The 27102-nt window shown below is 39.4% G+C and overlaps 1 protein-coding gene across 1 annotated transcript in view; it reads right to left on the bottom strand.

Annotated features, from left to right (window-relative positions):
• AGPAT4 (1-acylglycerol-3-phosphate O-acyltransferase 4) overlaps positions 1 to 26374 on the bottom strand; it is a 56370-nt gene extending 29996 nt beyond the window's left edge. The window contains exons 1-2 of the mRNA XM_062489174.1: positions 26073 to 26374; positions 1887 to 2056 (exon numbers count right to left, since the gene is read on the bottom strand). Coding sequence (XP_062345158.1) covers positions 1887 to 2056; positions 26073 to 26250 — 348 coding nt within the window. The 5' untranslated portion in view covers positions 26251 to 26374. The remainder of the gene's footprint in view (positions 1 to 1886; positions 2057 to 26072) is intronic.
• Between the last annotated feature and the right edge of the window lie 728 nt (positions 26375 to 27102).

Raw genomic sequence — 27102 nt, 5'->3', positions numbered from 1 at the left:
CACAAGTCAAACCAACCTACACTCCCCATCACTGCACAATCAACTATCCTTGCACTGGCCCAAGACAAGTACCAGTACAGCAATACAGACAATCCAATCAGGAAAATTACTGCTTGTTATTTTCCATTCTTTATGTTTTTTTTTAAACATGGCTTAAGAAGAACTTGGGCTGATTGCCCCAAGAGGGAAATGCACTGCTTTGTTAAGTAAAGACAGCCTATGCAAATGAGAGCATGTGGAAACTATTTCTTCCGGGAACAGTTTCTGGGAAGTAAAACCACAGTACATTACTCAGGACTGAAATAATTTTGTGTTGGTTTTAGTGTTGGTTGTTTGGGGTTTTTGTTTTTGCTTTGTTGTTAAAAAATAAAAAAGCAAATACACAACCAGCATATATCAGTTCCTAAAATAGTGCTAAAGTTAGCATAAATGCAAACTGAGTAATAAATGCAAGGAACCAAAAATAATATATATATTTTTCAGTTAGTGCAGCACAGTAATTTCAACAGTTGTTTCTGCATTGTGGTTTCCTTATGTGTCGGTAACAACATTAAAAACTAAAACAGAATCCTCATTAATTTGGAAAACTGTTTTAAAAATTGCAGCTAGTGAGATTCCATCCAACCGCACAGTAACAATGTGAAAAAAGGTATTTTTGGCCTTGTAGGTCCCTATTACTTTGTACAGAAACAATCCTTCCATTTTCTACATTGGTGTTTTCTGAAGAAGTACCTGACCCTTGAAAACACAGCTTTATTTAGAGAACTCAGGCCATTTGGCTTACAAAATCAGACTGTACTACAGCACCACTGTTTTTACACTTACATTTGCCTGCTAGGCTTTCCTACATCTCCTACTGTTCCATGCCATCCTCCAGATCTGTGCTCAAGTCCTAGACAGTATGGCAGAAGCGTTTTTCAGAAGCCAACAGCCATTCTGGTTACACAGAGAGCCTGTAATGCTTAGGTTCACTTTCCTCCGCTTTTAAGGTCCCTTTTTATGTTCTTGTTAAAAAGACTGCCATTATTGTAATTTGAAAGTGACAGAAATGGTGCCTAAATGTCCAGAAAATGCAGAGTCCAAAGGGAAGGCCACATAAATCAGAGGTTCACACAGTCCAAGGTCAGGACTTTTAACAGTGGCCAGTATCAAAGCTAGAAGTATGCTGCAGAACACTGCCAAAATGAGTCATTAGTCTTCTTTCTTATGAGGAGGAACCCTTATCTAAATCCCTTATAGACAGAGAATATCATCACCCTGACAGAATGAAGTCAGGCTGATTTTGATGTGGGCTTGAATTATCCCCCTGATCTGACAGGGGAAACAAAGAAGCAACCCTGAAAACAAACACACATGAACTCCTGGCTTAATGTAGCAATGCATTCAACTATGAATTACTCATTCCTCTCCCATCCCTTACTGCTTTTAGCTGGTCACTGCTTTCACTTAAGATGGCTGCTCTTTCATTTTGAGAGAGGCAGACTACATCATTCAAACTCTAGGTATGGATTTGTAAGACTACACTGGAAAAACCAAACAAATTCTGTAATTTAACTGGGAAAGAATCACAGGATAGCCCATACTTATGCAGTACAATGAACTGCTATAGTTACTTAGTAAACACACAGAAATAACTGTGATGATCTCCACAGGTTAAGAAAATATCTCCTTCATCAGCTTTAACTGCAATGCTTTTAAAATCTGTGGTTTCCCGAGCCATCCTGTCTCCACATACTTGCACTGCACTGCTTTAGGTTAACCTCTAATTCTGGACAGCAGCTGAGTGAATTTCAAGCATGGATCTGTTAATTCAAAAACACAGTTAACTTATTTTGGGTTTTTTTTTCACATCCTAGGAGATTTATCTTAAATACTAAGTAACTCACCCCCAAGACCCCAAATCTCTCACAAAAGTTCCAACCACAGAGAAAGTCAATTTCGAAGTTGTGATTAAGGATTACGATGGCATTCTCCTTCCCGTACTTGTGGTAATTCTCTGGGTCAGTGTAAAGGGTGCAGTCGGTGCCTGACCACCATTCCAGCAACATCACCATCTCTGAAAAAAAGAACGAGAAATATGTGAATGTACACAGTATATGTAAAACCACCAGTAACATGTTGAAACGTCAGCCACCTCAATGGTATGTGGCAAAGAAAGTGCTTTAATGAAGAACATGTAAGAGGGCTGCTTAAAACAAAGCTATCTTTACAAGCTGGAAAGTGGCTTCTCAGCAGTATCCTAGTGACTATCATATGCCTTTCATTTCCTATTTGCTTGTTCCATTATCAAGCACAGGCTTGTACTGTATGCTTTGTATTTATTTGCTTGGAAAAGTCTGACCACAAGACTCGTGAATCAAATCCTTATTTAGCGAAATCACTCTGGTCTGGGGCACAGGAAGTTGAGGTGAGTCAGTAAAGCCAAGAAGCTCAGAGAGCTCTATCTCCATAGAGATGGAAAAAGAAAATCTAAAAGCAATGGCTCTCCTAAAGCAACCCATGTCTTGAGCTGGGGGTACTATGGGACTAAATGAAAGCTGTGTCTGAGACTGAAAAGGAGTTAAGGGACACGTTTTCTTCCTGTCAAAGCTGTCAAGAAAGTCCTGAACCAAAGCAAAGGTCTAATGCAAGGGGTTATTCTTTGTTAAGTGAAATGTATCTCCCTGGTGCCACATGAATGCCTCTGCTGGAAGGATGAGACGTTCAAGATGCTGTCCCAGCTTAAGCCAGAAGGCACCAAAAATGAGTCACCTCAGGAAAGATCAAAACCAGGCCAGTCTTTGAAACACATTTGAATTCCTTTCCATTTTAGTCCCCTACTGGTCAGAACAAGTGACAGAAAACAGAAACCAGCCAGGAACAGGTCTACATTTCCAGTCATCATGAGTAAAACTAACTGCCTGAAGATCTTGGATGACATTGTGCTACACACTGGAGAACAGGCATTAATGATGTGAATGAATTCTAACAGTGCTACAGGCAGGCTAATAGACAATCTCTACTCAGGTAACATTACCTTAATATGATAAAAGCGTGTTTATGGTACAGATAAATGACTGACTTGTCAGTCCACCTGCTTACTTCTAATCAGGGAATGTGACTACAACTGCAGCAGGAGTACATTATTACTCAGTGCATGCTCTTATGCATCAAAACAATAGCCTGAGATGTGGAGGGAGATGCTAACCAGGGAATGGCAGATTTCACTGACTGCAAACTAATTTTTCAGTGAAAACCAAAAATGTTCCCATCTCAGCGAGGCAGCTCTGAAGATACAGAAGCATATACCTTGAAGACTTCCTCTGCAAAGGGCTGCCTTGTGAAACACACCTAATGTTGTAGCTTTCTATTAGATATATACTAGAAATAAAAACCCTTCACTCCCCAAAACACAGCAAAATTGAATAACAGGTGAGGGAAAAAAACCCAGCCCACATTGTAATTTGCAAACTTTTGTGGAATCTACAGTCATATCCTAGGGCAGAACACAATCACAGAAAAGAAAGGAAATTAGTGACAAGATTAGATCTTTTGTTTAACTAGCAATCCAACTAAAAGAAAAAATGACTGCCACATGACTTTCCCTCTTTTTAACACTTAGTGCCATTAAATCTATTCCCTCTGGTAAAAAAAAGAAAAAGGCAGAGATGACGATGGTAAGGCTCTCTTGAGAAAAAAAGCCAAATTTACCTGAGAAAAAGTCCTCCCACTTCAAGTGCAGATTTTTGATTTGTCTTTCACTAAGGAATTTGAACAAAACTAATAACATACCATGAATCTCATTATACAGATGTGCCATATGCATAGAGCTCTTTAGTTTCATATATTCAGTTTCAAATACAGTCCAAAAAAGCACAGGCAGAAATATTTCTGGATGTGCTTTGATTTTTCAGGTTTCACATAAGCAAGACTTTTGTTGCAGGCACTGAACACCACTGTATTTAAATACAGTAAGTAAATGCCATCTGCCAGCGTCTAATATCTTAACACGTTTCTTTCCCTCATCTTTCCTATTCCTTCTTTCCCCTTCTTTCTAGCTTCCTTTCTCCTTGTGGATCTCCAGCAACGATAAGTAGTGTCAGTTTGTGCTACTCTTGCATTCTGTCACCAGCTTACTTCCACAACCTTCCACAGAAATTTATTACCCAGAAACCTGCTGTGGTGGCTCAGCCACACAAGGTCACCTGTTCATACTCTCCTCCCTCCTTCACAGTACAGAGATGATCAGAGGAAGCTTCTCCCTTTGTACACCAGTCATACCGTATAAGCAGAAATCAACTGCATAGTGGGAAGAAAAATAGATTCTTTTGGCCCTTAAATGAGGTTTTGTCAATACCCCAACAGAGCTGATGAATACGTATTCAACCACATCGTGATGGTTTCTACCTTTCAAAGCAATTCCTCTAGTGAGACTGTCAAACAATTATGGCAAAGGAAGGAGAAAAAACAGAACTTTAAATTTCCACTCCCTGCTTTGAAGGCAGAGTCCTTGCAGTGCATTACAAGTGCATTGCAGAGAGAAATCATGACGTCAAATACTTAATATGGATACCCATGTGCTTAGGAATTTTGAGCTTTTTTTACCTTTCTGAAATAAAAAAGACTCATCCTGCTTCGAAGAATACCCCTACCTCCTGCAAGTGTAGATCATTTCCTTGCCCTTCACTGCACATATCCGAGCTGCTTCAATCCCAGCACTTCCAGAACAAGTAACCAGCAAGAAAATCTCCAAGACAGAGCTGAACTGAAAGTCATTAGATGAAAAAATAACATTTATGAGAAGAAGGGAAACGCACAGAGTTTAGTAAGACTTCCACCTCAAAGTTTTGCAAGAATGAGTCATTACAACAGTTAACACTGTTCTGTAGAAGGTGTTAGTAATTCCTTCAGCTAACTACTCTTGATAAGGACCAGATGACCTGCTGTGTTTCCTTCCAACCTTCTCCAATCTGTGATTATGTGATAAACCACGGAAATATTTGCTTACAAGATTAACTATAAATTACCTATTTTCAAGTTCCATTCAAAGCATAATCCTGTATCACCTCAACAGGTACAATAATTTGCAGATCTCAAGTAAGTGCATAACCTTATTTAAAGAGCTACAGAACTGTTTGCCCCCATGACATCCTTCATCTCCTTAAATCTCTTAATTTTCTTTAATCTCTGTATCAAGGCAACAGCAAGAAAAAGAACTCAGGAAATTCTTATGGGAATATATGGTAAAAGCATAGCAAACTCTCCAATACAAATAAAAGCAAGACAAGTGGGCAAACTGTGACCACCATTTCAAAGAGCAGACAGGATGAATGGCTGCAGGACAAATGACTGCACTGCACAGAACAGAACACCAGGAAGGATGAGACGTCCAAGATGGGGAAAGCATTTTAAAAAATGCAAAATTAAGGCTAAAGACAGACTGACAAGTAACTTAGTCTACAGTCAGTACCTATCTGTGGATAAGTGACTTGCAATAACTTACTACCTTTCCAGATTTTCAGACTACATCTATTAGAGGCACCTCCTAAGCATTCTTCATAGAATGAAGTCTACAGGTAACTAAGAAAGCAAGTCTATATCTTCCCTAGACTACTTAACCCTTCTGTGTATCACAGACAGGGTTAAACCTCTGAATTAACTGCAAAGCTGTCTAAGAGTTTTTCAAAATACTTCCAAGTATTCCTTACACAGGTTATTCTAGTGTTTCACTCTGCCATCTAACCTGATCGGGCGTTTATTTCTGGTCTCTACTTCCTTCTTCTCTGCAGGAGCTGCAAGTAATTATGAGGAAAACTTGAAAGCAGGAATTCTGCTTGCATTGATTAGGCACATGAAACTAGAGCTCAGAGCTAAATATTGCTACATGTCTACAGGAAAATTTTTCTGAGTAACTTATTATTATAAAAAACATATATATCTTTCCTGTGAGGGGCAACAAAAACTAGTTCTTGTGGGATAAAAGCCCTGCAGGTGGGAAATTAAGCAATGCCTCTCCCCCTTCCCCAAGATAAGTAGGAGGTCATTCAGGGAGCACAGCTAGACAAAGCATCAGCTTTCCAGCTTCAGATTCTCTTTCATGCATGTGTTGCACCAACGAGGTATAATGAGTTAATGGAGTTATCTGGTTCACTGCAACATAGAGATCTAGTCCTCCACCTGTAGGAAAATGCTTAGGATGCCTGGCTTTCTGTGATTTTGTAGGTTTAAACAGAAGACCAAAATCCAGCCCCGTCTTTCCTTAGCACCACCACGCCTCATTCCCTACCCCCACAACCTTCTGCAGCTGGTAAAACCACTGGTATCTGTGGACTTGCTTTCCCTTCCCTTAAAGCTGTCTTGCAGCAAGAGTACTGGCTGATGGAAGGGAGGGGTTATGGGGAATCATGCACACAAATTTAAAAATAAAAACATCAAAACCCTTCTCTCTTGCCTTCAGGTCTGGTTTTGCAGATTTTTGCCCCAGTCTCCTTGAAAGACCCTATAAGCAATTCCCTTGAATAACACTTCAACTAATTACAAGTCTCTGCGTTTAACGACAGAAATCACCAACAGAGAGGAAGGAAGAAATGGTGACTTTCAATTCCCCACTCATCACTGGATTGCTTGGAGTTACTGGATGTGCTTGCAAGGAAAAATTAGATAAGTACAGCACAGCCCTTTCATATATTTGGGTTCCAAGTCACATTAATTTCAGTGTTTGCTTGTAGGAAATAATTTTAACGTACTTTTCTTCAACAATCATATATTCCAACACAGATCATGTGCTGCATTTGCCACAAATTACTGAGGACAGTATAGCATGTGCTGATCAAAGGAGTTAGTACAACAAACAGTGAAAGAAAACATGCTGCTTGGCAAGTTCCTATGACACAGACATATGTTTTGTATGGACATGAAATCAGGCAGTTGCATCTCTTCCGGATGTGGTTTCTTGTCCAAAATGTTGCTGGCTTTCTCTACTGCATGCAGAAGCAGCACCACAGAGGAACTGCTCAGCAAAGAGCAAATGGTTACAGCTTATTCACTGCAAGTCACTGTGCAAAAGGAACACCTGTCTTGTTCCAATACTTTCTTTTCAGCAGTTTCCCATAGACAAGCACACACATCCCCAAAAAATTTTTTTTTTTATTTAGGCATCCATGGTCTACTTGTTGGTTTTAGTACTTTAAGCCTGCTTATCTTTAAGAAATAGTGTCCCTTCCAAGCTATTTGAATAAACCATTCACTGTTATGAATGGTACATCATGACCAGTAGGTTTATTATGGAGACCTCGCTTCTCCACAGGAATGACGTTATCAGCAGAAGAGTGCTGACAGCCTGAAAGGAAGTGCTAAAGCTACCAACCCCAGCTAGCAGGTGATCCTGAGAAGCTTGTGGGAAGAAGTCACTGATGCCCTTAGAGTAGCAAGTAATTAAGAAACAACATGTACCTGTCCTGGGAACACATGCATGCTTTCCATGTTGCTGGATACACATGAGTAACTTCTGCTTCCTCCTAAAGAAAGCCTAATGTATAATACTCTAAGACCAGTCAGAAGATAGCTGGAAAGGACGATTATGAAGCTATTGTTTATGTCACCTCCACAATACCTGTGTACCTCCAACACAGTATTCCACAGACAATTCTGTCACTGTCTGTTTTACATGCCTCCTCTCTCTAAATATATACGTACCAACTCTCCTTCCTCTGACAGGCTAAATGGGTAAATCAACTGTTTTAACCGACTGTTCTCAACCTGAATTTAACCTGAATATTGCAATTTATCTTTTAAACTTGAAGAGGACTTTTGGCATGCAAATCCTTTCCAGTTTTTCAGGTATGTCACAACTGGTCTAATAAAAACGATACTTTTGACGACAAATCATTTACATGATCCATTTTCCTTAACCCTCTCCCAGCTGTGCTCAACCAGACAACATCATCCCAAATAGTAAAGACAACGTATGCTAGAGTCTCCTGTTAACTGTGAGGACAGGCAGTGCCTGTCACAGTACTTCATGACTGTAAAACAGCACTGCTCACAAGTAATTCCCACCAAACCCACAGCCTGTGGAGGAGCCCCACACCAGAGCTGGGGGGTGCCTAAAGGAAGCTGTGACTCCATTGGAGACAGGCTGGAGCAGCCTGTCCTTGAAGGACTGTACCCCATGGAAGAGTGACCCATGCTGAAGCAGTTTTAGGAGGACTGTTTGCCTGTGGAATGGACTCACCTTGCACTAGCTCACAGGGAGCTGCTACTTGTGAGATGGACTCACACTGGAGAAATTCTTGGAAAACTGTCTTCTGTGGGAGGGACCCCACAGTGCAGCAGAGGAATGACTCCTCTCCCTGATCAGTGGGAGGAACCATGGGTGAGAAACTGAGCATAAACCCCATTCCCTGTCTCCTTGTGCCACTGGGGTAGGAGGTAGATCTGGGAAGGAGGGAGGGGTGGGGAAAAGTGTTTTTAAGGGCTTATTTTACTTCTCATTATTCTGCTGTGATTTTGTTAGTAATAAATTCACTTAATATCTCTAAGTTGAGCCTGTTTTGCCTGTGATGGTATTTAATAAGTGATTTCTCTCTTGGTCCTTGCCTCAATTCATGACCACTTTGTTAAATTTTCTCTCCTCTGTCCAGCTGCAGAGGGGAATCAGTGAAAGGCTTTGGTAGGTGCCTGACACCTGGACAGAAGTAGCCCATGACACATGCACATCAACAATATGTTTTGCTGAGGTGGCTTGTTAGGATGCAGAAGGAACTCTGCAGAGTTATACACCAAGTGGTTATGTCACAACTGCTATGTGAGGTCTGTAATATAAAGCAGATTTTTCTGAGTAAGAAATATCATGAAAATTTCTGCTCTGTCTTAGTAGAAGGAAGCATCTTATCTCAGTGAGCAGTAGCTGGTGTCAGGTTCTTTGAATATTAGATTATGTTTTTTATTAAATTATTCAGTATTTGATGTACACAAACCAGGAAGTCTAGGACATTAATCTGTACAAGCACAGATAGGCAGAAGAGATGAGTGCTGAGAGAAGAAACTTGAAAAAAGTAGGTGAAAAAACTTAAAATAAGGCATCAACTGTTCTGCAGTGATCAGTAACTCAGCATTTGACAGCCCTTATCTGATTAGTTTGGGCTTGCACAGCAACTACTTTCTAAAGAGATAAACAACCTTCTTATTCTGGCACACAGACTCACCTGGGACAAAGCAAAACATAATCTGATCCATCACATATCCCTCTCCTGTCAGGCCTTCATCAAGTATTACCCCACATCATGCCTTACCCCTGGGGTAGCTTGTGTGTCCCACTGATAAAGCTGTTGAAGCAATGAAGCTTAAATGATGTTACTTCAGTTCTTATTTGTAGGGTTAGGGTGGCATATTGCTCTCTAAATCCCGAAACAGAAGCTTAAATGAAAGCAGGGTGACTTACATGAAGTTTAAGTAAGTGCAATCTTAAACTGATAGAATAAAAAAATCAAATCTAGTATTACAGAGTTGTTACAAATCCAGTCTCATAAAACATCAAATAAAAAAGTACTTGTCATCAGGTATTCAAGTCTCTACAGTTTTGAAGTATTTTTCTGATGCCAGAAAGGGATGCCAGGAAAAAAAGGGACTTCAAATCTACCACTTCCAGGCAATGTTAAGTCATTCACTTAGCACTATAAAAGAAATTCCTATTAATAAACTTTGTGGATGATACAAAGTCAGAACAGAGTTTAAGAATCAGATGACCTTGAGAGGTAAGGTAACAAATAAGGAATTAATTTTGATGGGACACATCATCGCATCATACCTTGCAGAACTAGTAAAAATAGAGCCTCAGTTTGGAAATTACTAAATACCACTAGCACAAGAACACCCATGTCTAAAGCGACTGAAAATACAGGCATCCAATATTCTGAGGGTTCTTCTGATTACTCTGTCAGATAAAAATGCTTAGCAGCTTTGTAAACTGAATAAGAATCATCTTAAAAATGCTACATTATACCACTGCTAGAAATTCAATGATTCTAGTGCTATTCTCTGCAATCAGGAAAAAAAGTGAGATTTTTCAGACTGCCTTACAGACCTCTCTCCCCTCTTCCTTCACTGCTTGAGAAACACACTGCAGATTAAGAAACACTTTGCTACCCTGACTGGACCAGGGGGAAGACAAGAGTCTTGCAGCAATGAGCAAAGGCTTCTGTTTAAGCAGGGAAGCACCAGACAGAAACCTTTCCCAAGGAAGTTCTCTGTTGAAAATTGCCTTCCAGGAGGCCAGGACCTCAAAATTCGAGTATCCAAATAAGCAAGTTAATAGATGCCAGTCGTACCTTGTATTTATTCAATCACAATTGACTTCTTTGACATGAGTCATTAGCATGTCCTTAATTATAGGGTGATCAGCACTGTCCACACTCAGGTCTCATGCTTTCATTCAGAACAGAAGTACACACATTCATGTGATTGGGTATATTTTGCCATATGCATTAGGGAAGTTATTTGACTCAAGTGAATAATATTTAACTCACGTGTTTAGTAGGAAGACTTGTTCTCACACAATTTTTCTCCTTCTTGCATGCATTCTTGCAACAGCCTTAATTTCTATATATACAAATTTATCCTCCTTAGTTTCACATGAAAAATCAAAAATTTGGGCTTTAGAAGGAAAGCATTTCAAAACAAGAGAGAAAATTCCATTATTTCTGATACTCTAAATCCCCGCCATCAACACATTTAACCTGCATTTTCAGCTACTGACAAGAACTGACATGAATTTATCTCTGAGAAAAATGACTGATGATACAAAAAAACTGTGAGGTGCCAAAGCAAGCAATCTCCAGCACAAATTGGTAGAAAAGTAAATTAGGGAACTGAACAAAAAGTAAATTAAATCCTAAGAAAATCTGCAGTGTTGTAAAATAAAGCTTCTAGTCATCAAGAATTACATTTCATGGAGGTGTAAACACATAAAAAGAAGGAACTACAGTGTCTACAGAATGGCAGAACAAGAAAATCAGGGATAATGGCTTCTATGGTTTCTAATTTTTTCCAGTAACATTTAAATTTGGATTTTGATCTCAGATAACTGGTGCACTCAGAAGAAATATCTACATATTTCCAGATATAATACATCACAAACTAATAATTTTTAGATTCAAGTCAAGGCATATAACTTCTACTTATTCTCTTATGCACAATTCAATAATGAACAATTCTGAATATCAATAATGGAATTAAAAACTGACCAAGTACCTGTATTACATCATCAGAGTTAATGGTGAATAACCATGGAATTTCTATCACTGAGAACACTGTTCAGAACAAAACCATTACTCATTTTCCACTTGCATTCTATGAATTCCCTCTTTCTGCCTGTAATCTTACAGCATCTCATCACGTGAGGTCTTGAGAGACAAGAACTATGTCCCAGTGCTTATTTTAGCTTCTTAATCCCTATCAGTGACTTTCACAAAATGTTCTTTAAGGGACAATAAGGTCAGAAACTACAAATCAAACAAATGGCTTTCATGAATTAAAAATAAAGTACTACAGATCAAATACACCTATCAAGTATCAGGCTGTGATTTTTGTACAGGCTGGGTGCAGCCTGTAACCCTTCAAGATGATGTTATCCAAACATATAAATATACAAAACTCCCTACTTTTTTCTCACTGAAGAATGGAATACACATGAGAAAGTTAAATTCTGTTAAGATAAACATATACGCAAAGTATACAACAATATTACACCACACTTAAGGGCACTAGTGCCTCTCAATTCACATTTAGCTTGATTGTGTTTGCATTTCTTTTTCCTCAAAGCTTTTAGAAAACTAATCCACTGCTGGAACATCACAACCTGCTCAGGCAGCCTACAGATCATGTGCTTCAGCAGATGAGGATGCAAATGTGCCATTTGCTTGTCTAACCTCTCACTGCTCAAACTGAAAAGGTATCCACACAAAAAAAAAGCATTACTTGTGTAATGTCTTCCTGCTATGTAGTCCCAGTGGCTCAGTATAACTGCAAAAATTCTCCACAAAGAGGTAATAAGCTTCCCCCCCGTATCTAGTGCAAGCAACAGCATTGTATTATTAGAACTATTTGTGTTGAATACTCTTCCTAGAAAACAGAGGTTTAGCTTACACGGTCCACATAGAAATCTTGCATCATCAACAGCCTCTGAGTTTAACCTCATCTATTAATTTTCCAGAGAGAGAACCTCTGGAAGTTACAAAAGGCAGGCTTTGCTTCTCTGGTTACCCAAGCCATTTTCCTATTCAGTGCTTTGCAAATTATGAATAGTAGCAGCCAGACACCATTTCAGGCTGGCACAGGAGAAACAGTTTGAAAGGCACAATCTGACTTGTCATAGCAGTATTAAAATAGTAGTAGTAAAAACCTGTCATACAAACAGGTCATGCACATGTCAGGAGTAGAGAAGTATCACAAAATCATATGCACTACTGATATCTCTGGCAACTTTTTCATGAGTACTTCTGGCACCACAGAAAAAAAAAAACCCCTAACTTTTCAAGATTTAACAAGGGAAAACAACATTACATAAAGTATACCAGGTACCAAATATTATACCATGACAAACTGATCAAAACCGTAGAGGAATGCCAGAAAAAAAAAAAAGAGAAAAGAATAAAAAAAAAACCAAGAGAAGAAACAAAAGCCTATTGCAAGTCAGTTATTTTCTAGAATTTAGCTTTAATCCTTTCTGAATTACCTTTACCACCTTGGTTGCCTCAACTGTCTCAAAATAAAAGACACAAAGGATCCATGTGACTCACCAACTTGGATGCAGCATTTATCAGCTTGCAAAACAACAGGGGCTTCCCACCTTTCAGGCCACACACACTACTGGTTTACCATGGATCAGAATACTCTGCTTTAACTCATGCAGGCTGATACTTCCTCTTTGCCAAGGAAGATCTACAGCTTTTTAGAAACAATTCTTCTTGAAGGCCATCCAGACTTCCCATAGGATTTCAAACATGCAAAATTAAGAGAAGCACAGTAGCAGCATCAACTCTATATCAAATGCAAACTGCACCTTTTAGGCTGCCAGCTGGCACTGTGCCAGAGGTATTTGTGGTTCTGTGCAGCACATTTGGATCTCCTCTAAAATCTTGCCTAAAAAGCAGGAAAGCAGAAAGCTGGTGCAAATAAACACTACTTAGTGCTTGAGTTTACCAAGCTGTATTTGAAAGCTTTGACAAGAACCTCCTCTGGTACTGGTACTGCTGATTCAATGTCTTTGCAACATCTCGCACCACAGTAGAACTAAGAAAAAGCAACAGGAAGAGCCTTGAGATCCTATCTAATTAGGGGCTTGTAATTTGAAAATGGTGTAATTTCTACCAGTTCAAATCTTTCTCCAAGTGGGACTGCCATGAAATCCAACTGCAATGGAAGAATCATCAGATTGTTCAGCTGAAAGACAGAAATCACTCATGTCCTAGGTTGCTGTGAGCATCATTCCTTTTTTTTCTGACTGGCAAGCTTTTTTCTGACTGCCAAGGCTGTGACTGAGAAGCTTGCAAGAAAAGCTTCTAGCTTCAGCTAGATGTCATGCAAATGTTTTTCCAACAGTCTGCCTCTGCGGGACAAAGCTTGCATGGAGGCTTCCACAAGGAAAAACTCAATCCACAGTCTTCCAAATCTAGATGTTGCACAGTGTATCTGATCACTCCTTGACTTAGTAAAGCAGTGGGCAAGCGAGCAGGTCTCAAGGTTCAACATGGAAGACTTTGATTTATGAACTTTATGCAAGAGGTACATACTCTTGAGGAGTACAGCTTCTTCTACTAAGAGTTTAGCATCAAATCTGAAAAGCAAGTCTCTACTCTTAGTGAAGAAAAAAATAGCTGAACAGCAAAGAAAAAATAAATCTGAAAGAAGATTCAAAACGCTGTTTTAAAATACACATCATTTTTGCAAATCAGAGCTGGCCATTTATCAAAAAGCTGACACAACAAGGAATGTGAACAGGAAGGAGGGTTTCACCTGCCATCTACCATTCCTGGGAGGGAGGGATAGAGGGAGCCCTAGGCTGGCCAGAGCCCACTGCTCACCCCTTAGATGAAGAGACTTAAGGCAGGGCATGCAGGGTACAGAAGCAATCTTCAGGCAAGCATGCAAGGCAGAGTTATTTTACAGGGCACACATAGGCTGCTGAAAGGAGCTCACTGGTAATTGTTCAAAGGCATGCACTACACAAAGGCAGCCAGTGACTAGATATGCTAAAAGGAACACTTCATAAAGTGTGTAATTTTGAACATTAAAGTACAAACAAAGCTTTCACTTTAAAGTAGTAACAAATCACTTCTGCCCATCACTTACTAATTTGTCAACACAACTTCAAGATAAAAATCATAGATGAGGAGAGACACCAAGTATATTGTGCTCTTAAAAACCAAACCAAACCAAACCAAACCAAACCAAAACATTGATGGTGCACAGATTTTTTTCCCTCCACTTTTCTTTATTTCCTTCAAACACACACTGACATTTACTTAAGTTGGCCAGATTCTCTCTCAACTGGCATAAAATAATCTTTGTATTTGGTCTAGTTATATTAACACCATGCTGAGTTACACAAAATAAGGATTATACTCATCACACCTACTACAAAGCTAAAGCTTTATCTGTGCTTTGATCTTCTTAGCAATTTCACCTCAGTGCTTGCTTAGTCATAGAATTAAAACCTGCATATACATGTGCATAAAGTGGCAAATGTATTAAGTGAAAAATACGTTGCTTTATTAAAACATTATGGCTTTAATTTTGAAGGCTGACATCACATAATGATAGTTCTGTGCTTGCTGTGTCTCAGCTCCATGGCCAAGATCCATTTTATTTTCTTATAAAATTAAGACAATGAAACACTATCAATAGAAAGGGGATTCAGCCTTTTTGATGGGCTGTCATCAGTGGTTTCTCAGATGAAATGCACCAAACAAAATACACTACAAACAGTTTAATATAGCCAAGACAGCGTTCCTGTAATGCAGCCAAGCTGAAATTGCTTTGAGAATCATGATCAGAATCAGATTTAATGCAAGATCTTAAATGCACAAGCCTTCAGAGTATACAGAAAGCCAGAGTGGGCTTTCCTCATAGGGGCTATGGTAGGAACTGAAAACTTGTGGTTAAGACCTGTAAATTAAGGCATGTCTCTAGTATTTGAACAGCATTTGCTCTGAGCACAAGCCTTGCACAGGATCCTTCCAGTTACTGCATGTGTAATGGCACATCACCCAATTTCCTCACTTCACTCCAGTTCCCATTCCCATACTACCTTCCTTCTCAAAACAGACACACACCATTCCAGTTTAATCACATAGATTATCTCCTTCTAACACAGTATCCACAAAATGTAAAATCCAGCATTTCTTCAGGTGAGGAAGAAATCATAAGTCAGCATATGTAGTCTTGAGAAAACTTTCAAGTGATCCTGCTCTAATGCAGTTCTGAGCTAGAGGAGAGGAGAAATACGGAAACCAGTTTCGTTCAATTCTTTAGCCACTGTTCCTTTTAAACTATCTCCATGCTGCAAGTTACAAAGCAACCATCCTTCACAAAAAAACCAAAAAATGGCTGCACACTTCAAACACTTAATTTCACAGCTTTTTTTCTGTCTTTTATCCTCACACAATCTGCCTACAAAAGAGCTTCTTCTCTCCAAGTTACACAGTGTATGGAACAAAGCCAGCCTCATAAGTACAATGGGTTTAACACATACAGATCTGCAGTAGTCAGTGTTTTGAAATGCTCTTTTCAAATCCTTTGGGAAAATTAATTATTTAACAGCCACGTGTCAGAGATATTTGTCTCACATCTGAAGGCTCCTGTTATTCTTCTTCCCCAAGGAATTTAGCAGTACTCCCACGTTTCAACAAACCAGCAGTTCCTGGCTTGGTAACAGGACCAGTCAGTGAAGAAAACAGTCAACCAGGAGTTTTCTCCTGCTGCTTTGTCCACCTGGACAGCCCCCAAAGGTCAGCACAAAGCTCCTTGTTGAAGGCCTAATGAAGCACTGAAGGGAGCAGCAGGAATGACTTTCCAAACATAATACCAGCAATCAGTAACAGTGCCTTTCCAGACAGACAAGTTGGTCTCAGAGGTTTCTTCAGTTACTAGCATTTATTTTTCATATCTCAAGGAGAGACATCCTACAGAAGTACCCACCTACAATAGGCACTGCTCATATACGAAAGCAGAAAGCCTTCCTCTTCCTTTTTTCAGTCTTCCTTACTTAAAAATGCAATCATGATTACAGGACTGCTTTACAGCAAGAAATCAATGACACAAATTGGAAATAAAGGACAGACTCCAGCATCCGGACTCTATATGAAGGTCAAAGACAGCATTATCACTACCACACTATTTAGGGTAAAGTATTCAACTTTATTTTCCACTTTCTAATACTGTTCACAGGAACCACCTTTGAAAAACAGTCCTGAAGATTCCTATGGAACTCAAATGTCCTATACAACCCAGGAGGAACCTAGCATACCACTACTCTTAAGAGAGGCCCAATTCCCATCCCCACCTTTCCAACACAGAAAAATAACTTTTCAAGAACTTATTTATACAGCATTTACACTGAGCAACAGCATAGGACAGCTCACTTCCAAAAATTTTAAGTCGCTAAATTCAAAAGTGTAACTCACACAGCTTGAGCTGCTTCTGGGATATTGTTTGTTGTTCTGCTCACCTGCACTTGAATAATTATCTATTTACCAATCATTTGATTTCCACATGAAGAAATCTATCACATCTCAAAGATTCATGAACATCCATTCAAGTTTTTTAATTCTCACCTGACAACCGCATGTATCAAAAAGAAGCTACAAGCTATCATTGTAACAACCAGAGAAATTTAAATCACCTTTCAAGAAACCCTGAATTTTAGGGACAAATTAATAAAGAAAATGTAAGAGAGACAAGCTTCATGGTAAGCTTTAATACAAGTTTGAATCTTCTGAACTCTACGTATTTAAAAAATACTGAAAATATACTGTACTACTAAAAGGAAAATACACTATGGTCTCAATTTTAAACTAGAGAAATTAAGTACATAAACATAAAGAGGTATGTCAGCTATTTTGCCTGTATCTCTCTCCTTTATGAGCACAAAAGGCAATAGACGCTTAAATAATAAAGTTTTAATTTATATATTTTGGTGGGTAAAAATATAACCCAATCCATACAATGCAAACATTTTTTCTGAATACTGCAAGCTTAACATCTCCCTCCCTATCTTTTGCCTTTGTACAAAGAATAGCAGAAGTCAGTCATCAAGGCCCTAAACTACATGAGTTTGAAAGAAGCAACATATTCTTCAGTTCTCTATAGTTAGATTTCCAGTATAATAAAGTCCTCAGCAAACTGTGCAGGATTAATACATTGCACACCTTTAGAAGAGATACTCCGTGAGCAAAGGGAAATACCTGGAAAATGTCAGAGAATGGTATGAGATTCCTAGGGAAATCCAGTAGGATAGAAGAGTAGCTCATTTTCAGCAGCAAAGCTGTATTAATGACAGCCCTGACAAAAGCCTCCCAGCTGCAGTTTTCCAAAACGCAAGGGTAAGCTTTACAAGTGCCATCAAGAAATGGAGTTGGTGCAATCACTATTTATTTTTCCTTACCTAACACAGGAGGATACATTAATTCATCAAAATCTTTCATTAGCAGTGTATATTGATCTGGGGATCATTTAAGCAAGGTCATATAAGTACAGCATAAGAGCAGTACAAAATTTATATACAAATGAAAAATACCTCATGCATTTGGAAGCTCACTTGTTTATAACTCCCAAAGAAAAGCCACACTTGGAGATGCAATATACAGGAGATTCAATTTAGAAACACAGCTAAGTGAACTTAGAACCACGAGAGAAAAGAAATGTTAGTTATTGACACACGCAATTTGCTTGAGTACAGAAAGCACACTGAAGTACTAATAAAAGTATGCCAACTGAAGAGCAAAACAATCAGTACACAAACAAGTGCACTGTAATCTCTTTATGGCTCCTTATTTTGTTTCAAATGCTATTTTGGCAAAGAACAAGACAGGTCTGGAAAACAGGTAACTGCCTTTCCAAAACCACGCAGATGAAAAAACTGTTTTGCACACAATTTTATTTGGCTTCTTATTCACAGTTAAAGGATTCCTCCTTCTGAATATGGTGTTGGAAGAAACATGTTTAAGCATATACTACTCCAAGATGGATGTACAGGAAACTCAGCAACAGTCTCAGAAGTGAGAAAACAAAAACACTACAGTCCTTAAGTAAGAAGCCTTAACCTGAAGGCTGCAAGCAAATTACAGGAAACAAACACCTAGCCACAGAAGAGTGCCAAGCATGTACACTGAGAAGCTTTCATCTCAAGTGTCACACAGAAAAACCTCAACTATCTGCTGAGAAGACGTACTTTTTCCTACTGGCTAGGAAATCCTCCCGCAAAAAAATAGTCAGTGTGCTGGCTTTACCCAAACTAAAACAGTCAGATACCAGATACTTCCACTGGACCAGCTGCTGAAATTCTTGTTACAGGATGAGCCTGAAAACCTACTCCATGAAAACTTGCTGCTATGTGACTATGATTTGGGATAAGGAAGAACCATTTAGATGTATACTTTCAGGGGTGCACATTGCCCAAAAGGGAGCAGGAGGGGGTATGTAGCAAATGAGACAAAGCAATGCACCTCACTTGAATGTTACACCAGAAGATCTCTTCCCTGACCAAACACAGGAGAATTCAGAGTTCCCACAGCAGTCATTCCCGTGGAGGTACTGTGCTTCCCTAGAAAGGGCTGGATTACTGCTAGTTTGTGTTCACTTGCAACTGGTGATGACTGAGCTACTCTCTGCATCTTTGCATGAAGTTTCCACATCATCCAGGGACTACCCTTCAGTTTCAGTACCATTTCAGCAACAAAATCAGGCCTATAGCTAAAATGCAGTTTCTACAAATATGAAATTATCTTTTGATTGTGATATTCACCCTTAAATGAATAAACAACTGCAGCATCAGAATGTCTTCAGAACCTGTGCTATATCATGGGTGATTAGATATCATGTTCCCGAACAATGCAATGTCAGACAGAAATGCTTTTGCATAAATGCTCCAAAATTTACCCCAGTTCAGGAATCTAGGAAGCTTGCTGGCCAGATCTAATGTTTAACAGAAGGTGCTAGAATCTTTGTGATGTGAGATGCTAGACACCAAACAGAATGCAGATCACCTACTGCTTCTCTGCCGTCTCTCTTTCCAGTCTACAGGCTATCAGCATCATACTTCGAATCAGCAATACAATGGGAAAAAAAAATAGAAAATGAAGACAGGTGACCTCTACAAAGGCTCCAGCAACAACAAAATACTATCAGTGACAGTGAAGATGCCCTTTTCATTAAAGATCAGACTAAGTGCCTCTCTAGCTCTTTACTAGTCTTGTACAGAAAGCATCAGTATCAAAAGTTTTTTTCACATTCATTTTCATATAAAGCAGTCCCTTTCTCCTGAACTGAGAGCTGAGCATAACAGATCATATCCCCTGTAGGCTGAACTAGGAACCCTGGTAAAGGTCATGCACAGATGTCATTCAAACACACCTTTACCACGCTCATGCAGCATGCCTGCAATCAGCATGCAGTCTTGTGTGATCCATTCAAGCTCACTGTCAATACTTGAACACCTACAAAAACTGAGTAACAACACCTGCAGGTAGCACAAAGTGAGGAGGACTGAAATGTTATTAGTTGATACAGCAAGTTAATGATAGTAGGGAAAATATGGAGGCATATGCTAGGCACTTCCACAAACACAATCTGGGAAAAAAGTTCAAGCTGTGATGGATGCAGCAAACACACACGCGCACACACACACATACTTTATCTTACTCTACCAGTAAAACAATGGAAGATCTGGTGTGGTAGTTGCTCCTTCTGTTTTTCCAAATTAAAGTAGATAAAGTTAAGGTTTGGTGTTCAGATAACCAGAAGCACTGTCGTAAGTACCCAACAGGTATAAAATGGTATTGGAAAATAGGCTGAAGGAAGACTTCAATGAATTAGAGTACATGACTTCTGGGTAGATGTTTTCCACTGAAGTTTATTTTTTCTAGCTTATCTACATTAAAACTAACATGGGCATTTTCTTAGTACACTCTATTTCCAGTTATTGCCATTGGCTTGGCTTGAAAGAAAAAGAGAAGGCTAAGGCTATGGTCTAGTTTTCTAAAGGTTCAAATAAACATCTTCCCTTTGCAAGACTATCAAATCTGGCCTCAAATTTTCCCCCAGTAGTTGTTGTAAACTTTCCACAGTCTTCACCAGTGGCTTTGTATGGACGTGGTATGTAGAATTCAGAGAATAAAGGCTTACGTAGACAAGCACCTCTTGAGAAAAATACATTTAGCACAGATTACTCAAAACAACATTTCAGAGAGGCTAAGAAAGCAGTTTTAAGTGTCCTATGAAAACTCTTTGCTACATCAATATTGACAAGCATAATTCAGGTTGCTTTATAAATAAAATACTAGAGGACTGTGTTAAGGACACTGTGCCATACTTTTGACAACAGCAGACTGCTTCCTCTGCAGCATAAGATGGTGGTAAAGTGGAGGAAGAAGAAAGTCCCACCTCTCTGGGCACCTCTTGCTTACCAGCCCTTCCCAACTACTTAATTGTACCAAAGGAGAGGATTCGCCTCCCTGCCTCAGCACCACCTTCATACAAACAAGTAAAATGGCTGAGGGCTCCTCTAAACCCCAAGAAAAAACCGACAGGATTAGCAAAGCCCTGATACTACCACAGAGCTTTGTTCAGCTATTCATTCCTCACACTGCAAAACCTATAGTTGCACATAGGAAGGAGTTAGCTTTACTTTGTTATAACAGTAAGACAAGATGATGGAACTTGAAGCAGTTCTCAATTTCCTCCAGTTTTGTTTCTAGGAAGCTCAGTCATAGGAAGAATCAGTTTCCATCATGTTTTTGCTGCAGTCAATGAGCAGGCATCAGGGTGCCTCTTTCTGTGCAAACAAGGGCCTTCCCCTCAGCAGGATCTACAAACTGCAGCCTACGTAGTGTAACTTTACCCAGAGGTGTAATAACACCCCTTTCATGGCACAACAATAGGTGTTAGTACTACAATAATTTATTTATGAAGGCAGATTAGAAGCTAAATTGATTGCTTTAAGGCTCTTGCACACCTGTCCACACAACCGTGTCGTTACTGCCAGGTCTGTTGTCAGTGCAACGTTCACCTGGTGCAGAGTCAGCACGAGGCCAGTTTGCCTCTCACCCTGGGAGCACAAGAAGCTTATTTCCAAGAACAAGAGGACAAGATGAGGACTGCTTTACTCACAGGCAAATACCTCCCACTCAGCACCCCTAAAGAAGCCATGTATCCTGTATGTGTATATCCCAGTCACACAGTCCAGGTACACATCCTGAACAGTCCACAGCAGCCCAGCACACTCTGCTTGACCTGGGGTTACACTTCCACAGCAAGCTAGCACAAACTGATTTGGGAAGTACAAACCACTTTCCCACTGCCCAGCAAGCTCTGCAGCCATGTGCATGAACCATATGGCATGAACCCAAGACAACCTGCTCCCTCTGTGTGCCTGGCCAATTTCACAGGCTACTGCAGAATAGCTGGGTGTAGCCCCGGTGGTGATTTCCTGTCAGATAAGAGGGAGGAGTAAGGTATATTCCCACCTCTTCCAATTCAGGCACAAACAGCATCTATGAGAACTGTGATGTACTCCACAGTGCTTCCTACTGTGGTTCTCCATCTTTTAGAAAAAGAAACTGAAGATAAAATGCTCCTAAATTATTTAAAAATAAAACCCAAGATTGATTGCTTGCCCAGCCTTTGCTCTTATGCCAACTTTCAAGCACACTTATGTTTGAAATTTTTATTGTTATTACCCTATTGAGGTTTGCAGTGTTCAATTTCCTTATTAGGATGCATGATGTTGATTTCAGTATGAGGGACTTTATCTGGGTTGTCATTTTACAAAAGGTGAGGTGGATTACCAGGCAGTTGAACCAATCCATGACTATATATCTGAAGCCAGAAAATATATTCTGCAAGTTAGAAGCTCAAAGATTTTGGTGTCTTGTTTTTATTTTGGGAGGGTTGTTAGGTTCTTGTGTGTGTGGTCTCTTTTGTTGTTTGTTTCGGGGCTTTTGTTTGTTTGTTTAAACATGAAAGAGGGTGCATAACCCTTACCAATCATGTGGCTCATTTCAACACCAGCACAGACAAAAGTTTGTTCTTTTGGAGCTGGATGTCCTCTCTTTGCAATAACACTCTTCAGTAAAGGTCAAAACATATAGAGGACTAGATCTAACCCTTACTCTGTAGGTATTTGTCAAATGGGATAACAGGATCAAACAGGAAGAGTGTATTTATAGTAAAGTATGAGAAGTATCTTGGAGATAAAAAAGCAACCCAAACTGCAATGTGGAGAATGGATAACTCACCCTTTAGAGAGCATCCCCAATGCTATTACATAGTGGAGCAGGTCAACAGAGAAGCTAAGCTCACCCTGTTGACTCACAATTGGTTTCAAGAAAGGCAATTCTCATAATCAGTTACTGAAGGCAACTTGGTATGTGCCATTAGATCTGCTCTGTTTCATTAAAAGCAAATTGTTGCTCTAGTTAATCCTTCTGACCATCGATTCAAACTGGAAACCAGGTTTTCAGCTCTTCTCTAACTTGCATTGATGAAAAGTTTGATGTCTGGGTTTAGTTCTCTGGGCTGTCAGTAGTTATGGTGGGAAGCTGTAATGCAGGTGCCAAACTCACAGCAGAGAAGCAGCAGCTTGCACAGCTACCTGCGCTCAACTAGCACACCACAGTTAATCCACGCAGCCAGCTCATGGCATGAAACTGCTGAAGGGTCTGCAGCACAAGTCTTATGAGGAGCAACTGAGGGAGAAAAGGCAGATCAGGGGAGACCTTATCATTCACTACAGCTACCTGAAAGCAGGCTGTAGCCAAGTGGTGGTTGGCCTCTTTTCCCAAGTAAAAAGTGACAGGACAAGAGGAAACTGATTCAAGTTTCAGCCAGAAAGGTTTAGATTCGATATTTGGGAAACTTTCTTAATGGAAAGGATTGTCAAGCACTGGAATAGGCTGCCCTGAGTCATCATCCTTGGAGATAGTTAAAAGCTGTTTGGATGTGGCCCTCAGGGACACGGTTTAATGGTGGATTTGGCAGTGCCGAGCTGACAGTTGGACTCAATCACAAGGGTCTTTTCCAACCTTAATGATTCCATGATTCTGTGATATTCTGAAAGTATTCTGTGATACTTTAACTTGAGCTGGTCTGATTTGATCCATGTGAACAGAGAAGCACGCCAACTCAAGCTGTACTACTCAAGTGAGGGCAAGTCATTAATTACAATAATGCTTTAGCTTCCCATATGCATTATGACAGCAGACAGTGCATGAGAAGAAGTGAGAACATTACGTTCTTATACAGGAAGGAGAAAGGAAGAAAAAGGGTGTAGGAAAATACCACTGCTTGAAATACAAAAACCCCCAGCTTGCCCAAAGAGCAAGCATCAAAGACAAAATAACTCTCCAATTTCGTGGAGAGAGTTATCTCTACCTTTGACATCAAATGGAAAACAACTGAACTTGCAGGATCTAAGGACAACTGCTGCTTTCATTTCATTTTTCAATTAAACCATGCCTGCTCTATTTCACTCTTTGGTTGACCCGGTGACTCAGGCTGTATCAGATTCAAGACAACATGATGTTTGTCACCACTGCAAAAGCACATGCCTCTTCATATTCTCCAACGCCAAATCTCATTGTCTCCAACTGTAGGCTGTTTCCATGACTTTCATGAGACACATACAGACCTGACTTATTAGTCACCACATCAGTGGCCCCCAAAACACATCCATTTTGATTAATTGGTCTTTAGTTTTTTGAAATACTTTTTCAAATTAACTATCATTTTCCCCTTTCCAAATATCACTTAGGTAAGAGTGACTCATCGAATGCTAGTTTGCTCTGTTGTAAAGCTAAAATAAATAACTTAGACATACTTTGCTCGGAGCATGACTGGGCAAAAACCTCACAGCACAATCTATTCCAGTGGCATTGACACTGAGGACTAGATCAGCAACCCTGAGTGCAAAGCCATGTGCCCCACAAAGGACAAGCACACAGGATTACTCCCTCTTCCATACTGTCCATTCCCTAGATCAGACCAGACTGAAGGATTCAGCCTGAAGACTGTAAAATAGCTGGTATCTCTGCACTAATTAGCCAGAAGCAAGAATGGGCCAGAAGGCATTGCATGAAAAATAATAATATATACCTATACACAGCTGTACAGTATCTTCTTCATGCCATGGCTTCAAACATACACTATGCTGCCAGGCAAAAGATAAAACCCTGGCCATATTCAATGCCACTGTTTGTACATACAAATGAATAGCACTTGCAAACCCACTACTTCAGGGACATACACACAGAGAAAATTAATTTTTTCAGAAGGAACATCCTCTCTCCATTACAGAAATAATAAAACAGCATCCCAAATTTATTTGGGCCCATACACTGTGATGCATTTGAAATTTAAGTCAAAAGTATGTTTTAAAAAACTCTTTGAATAGTTGCTCATCAGAGTCACTGATGAAAGATAAATAATCCCTAGTGGCCCCCAAGTTGAGGCATGTGACAGATTTCTACCTCACACAGTTTATTTTGAATACTAACAAGGTTCTTCCGTTTCAGGTTCCTAGTAGCAGAAAAGGTTACTTGAAATAAACCATTTTGCTGCATTTCTACAGCACAATTGTTAAATGCTGTATGCAGGGTTGTTTCCCCCAGTATGAAAACATCTGCAAGTAACTTAGAAGTGACAAAACATAGCACTTGAATCATCTTTAGGGAGCAACAAAAAGCGTGCATTTTGCAACAGTTTCCTTCTAAGAAAGTACTTTTGAGTTTCAGAAAGGCCCAGGGAAATCTGCTTGGAAGGTGGACACATTTAACAGCACATTCCTAAACATTGAATGTGGGTAAATTAGCATTTCTATAACTGCTTCTGTGAAGAATTCTCTCTGCTGTAAGTTAATGCAGTTGCATGGAAGTCAGAAGCAGCAGTACAATAAAATGCTGAAACTGCAGTTGTAGCTCTCTAAAACCAAATATATAAGCAAACTGATTATAACTAAAAAAACTGCACATGCTCTGATAATTCACTGTTGTCAGGTGAAGATTCCACCAAACTCCTACTAATAGAGAACACACAAATGGGTACAGCTCTCACTCACTGCACTGGAACTGACTGTTTTTTCAAGTGCCAGTCAACTGTCACATCTCACAGCAGTTTCAAAGGTCTGGTCTATCTACAACATCCTGAGCTCATGCCCTCATCTCCCCCTGAAAAATAAATATCATTGCAATCCCTGCTTCTTTCAACTGGTTACAGGGTACCTGCTGTATTCTGAATTATAACTACATGCATATACTAAATACATACAGATGCACCTTAACACCTGAAATACTATTCAAAGAAAAAACAGTTTATAATTGGCTTAAGAAAGAAGTACATGACATCTAAGATTTTTCCTTTTTTTTCTGTTATTTGCCAGTCCTGAAGAGGATTTGAACATAAAACATTTATACCAAGATCATAACCAAAATCATGGATGATAAAAAGATTGAAAGCATTATTGGAAGTGACTTGTTAACACTGTAAGCCTTATAGATAACAGCTAAACTTGCTGAGGTGAATTATTTAGTCAATATTTCTCATTTGGTTTAATGAAACATGATGGATAGCCAAATGAGAGGCAATCTTACTTCAACATACTGAGTCAAGCTAGCATCCCACTATAAAAGAGCAAAATATTTCAGCACATGGAGACATTTCAACAAGGCAAAATCTGCTATAGGAAGCAGACATGACCTTTATACAAGTTTTGAAATCCAGAACTTTTCTACCAATGCCCTTAGGACAAAATACAGAAATACGTTAAAAAAAACAAACCAAACAAACAAACAAACAAAAAAAAAAACAACAAAAAAAAATCTTACGGCTTGAAATGCAGTAAGCCAGCCTGCAGTTGATCTTCCTGAATAGTTGCTTGTTGATTGGCCAAAGTATAAGTGTAAAGAGTTGAATGAAGTTAATGATCAGTCCTGACACTATAAATATGTAGCAGATCAGAAGGTGGCAAATGAATTGCGACTTCAGAAAGCCAACGATGTCCATGATTTGCTGAGAAAGCAAGAGGGTACCTTCAGACACAAAATTCAGAAGACAACCTGCAAAACCAAATAGTATCAGCAGTTACAGAGTGCATTTATTTCTATAGACAGACTTAAAACAGACTTAATGCTAACACTTAAATTAAATGTACTGTAGGAAATGGCCTGATGTCAGTATTTGCAAAAGTAACAACCAAAAGAGAATACTGTATTTGTGAATCAATTTACATTTGGCTTTGGAAACAAATTTTTAAATTTAATCTCAACTCTGCAAAAACTGTGAGCGTATGAGTCCACTCCATGGACTACAATACTCTTCTGTGAGGTCTTCACTGATAAAATACAAGCAAATATTTTGGTTTGAAGAATATGACAGCTTTGATATGAACTTACATTTCTATCTAAATTGTCTGTACTTCATAAGATATACCTCTGTCATCTTCAAGAGCAGCTCCAAAGTAAACACAAGCTTTAGAGCTTGGTTAGGAGATATGCCTTTCTCCACGAGCTATGCCAGCCATGGCCCCCAACAAGAGGTAGCAGCAGCTTCTTAATTCCAGCTTTATTGTCCTCTTCTCCTCTCATACTCAAATAACAGCTGATTTTGGCAAGAGAATAAAAGCTTGGCTATGTACAATACATACAATTTGTTCAGTTATTCCTTGACACTGATTCTGTCAGTTGCAATCCATAAACCCAGAAATGAAACATCAATAACAGTACTAACCCGTGACCCAGCAGGGTTTCCAGAAAGGAATCAACTCTAATGTTACTTATGAAATGTTTGTATAATTTTGGAAAGGTCCAGTCCAACCTCAGCAATTGAGCATTCAAAGGAAATGTCCTCTGCAGAGTA

This window comes from Cinclus cinclus, chromosome 3, assembly GCF_963662255.1.
Source record: "Cinclus cinclus chromosome 3, bCinCin1.1, whole genome shotgun sequence".
In the NCBI taxonomy this organism is placed as follows: Eukaryota; Metazoa; Chordata; class Aves; order Passeriformes; family Cinclidae; genus Cinclus; species Cinclus cinclus.
Note: the sequence above shows the minus strand (reverse complement) of the source record. Positions and strands in the feature narration are given on the sequence as shown.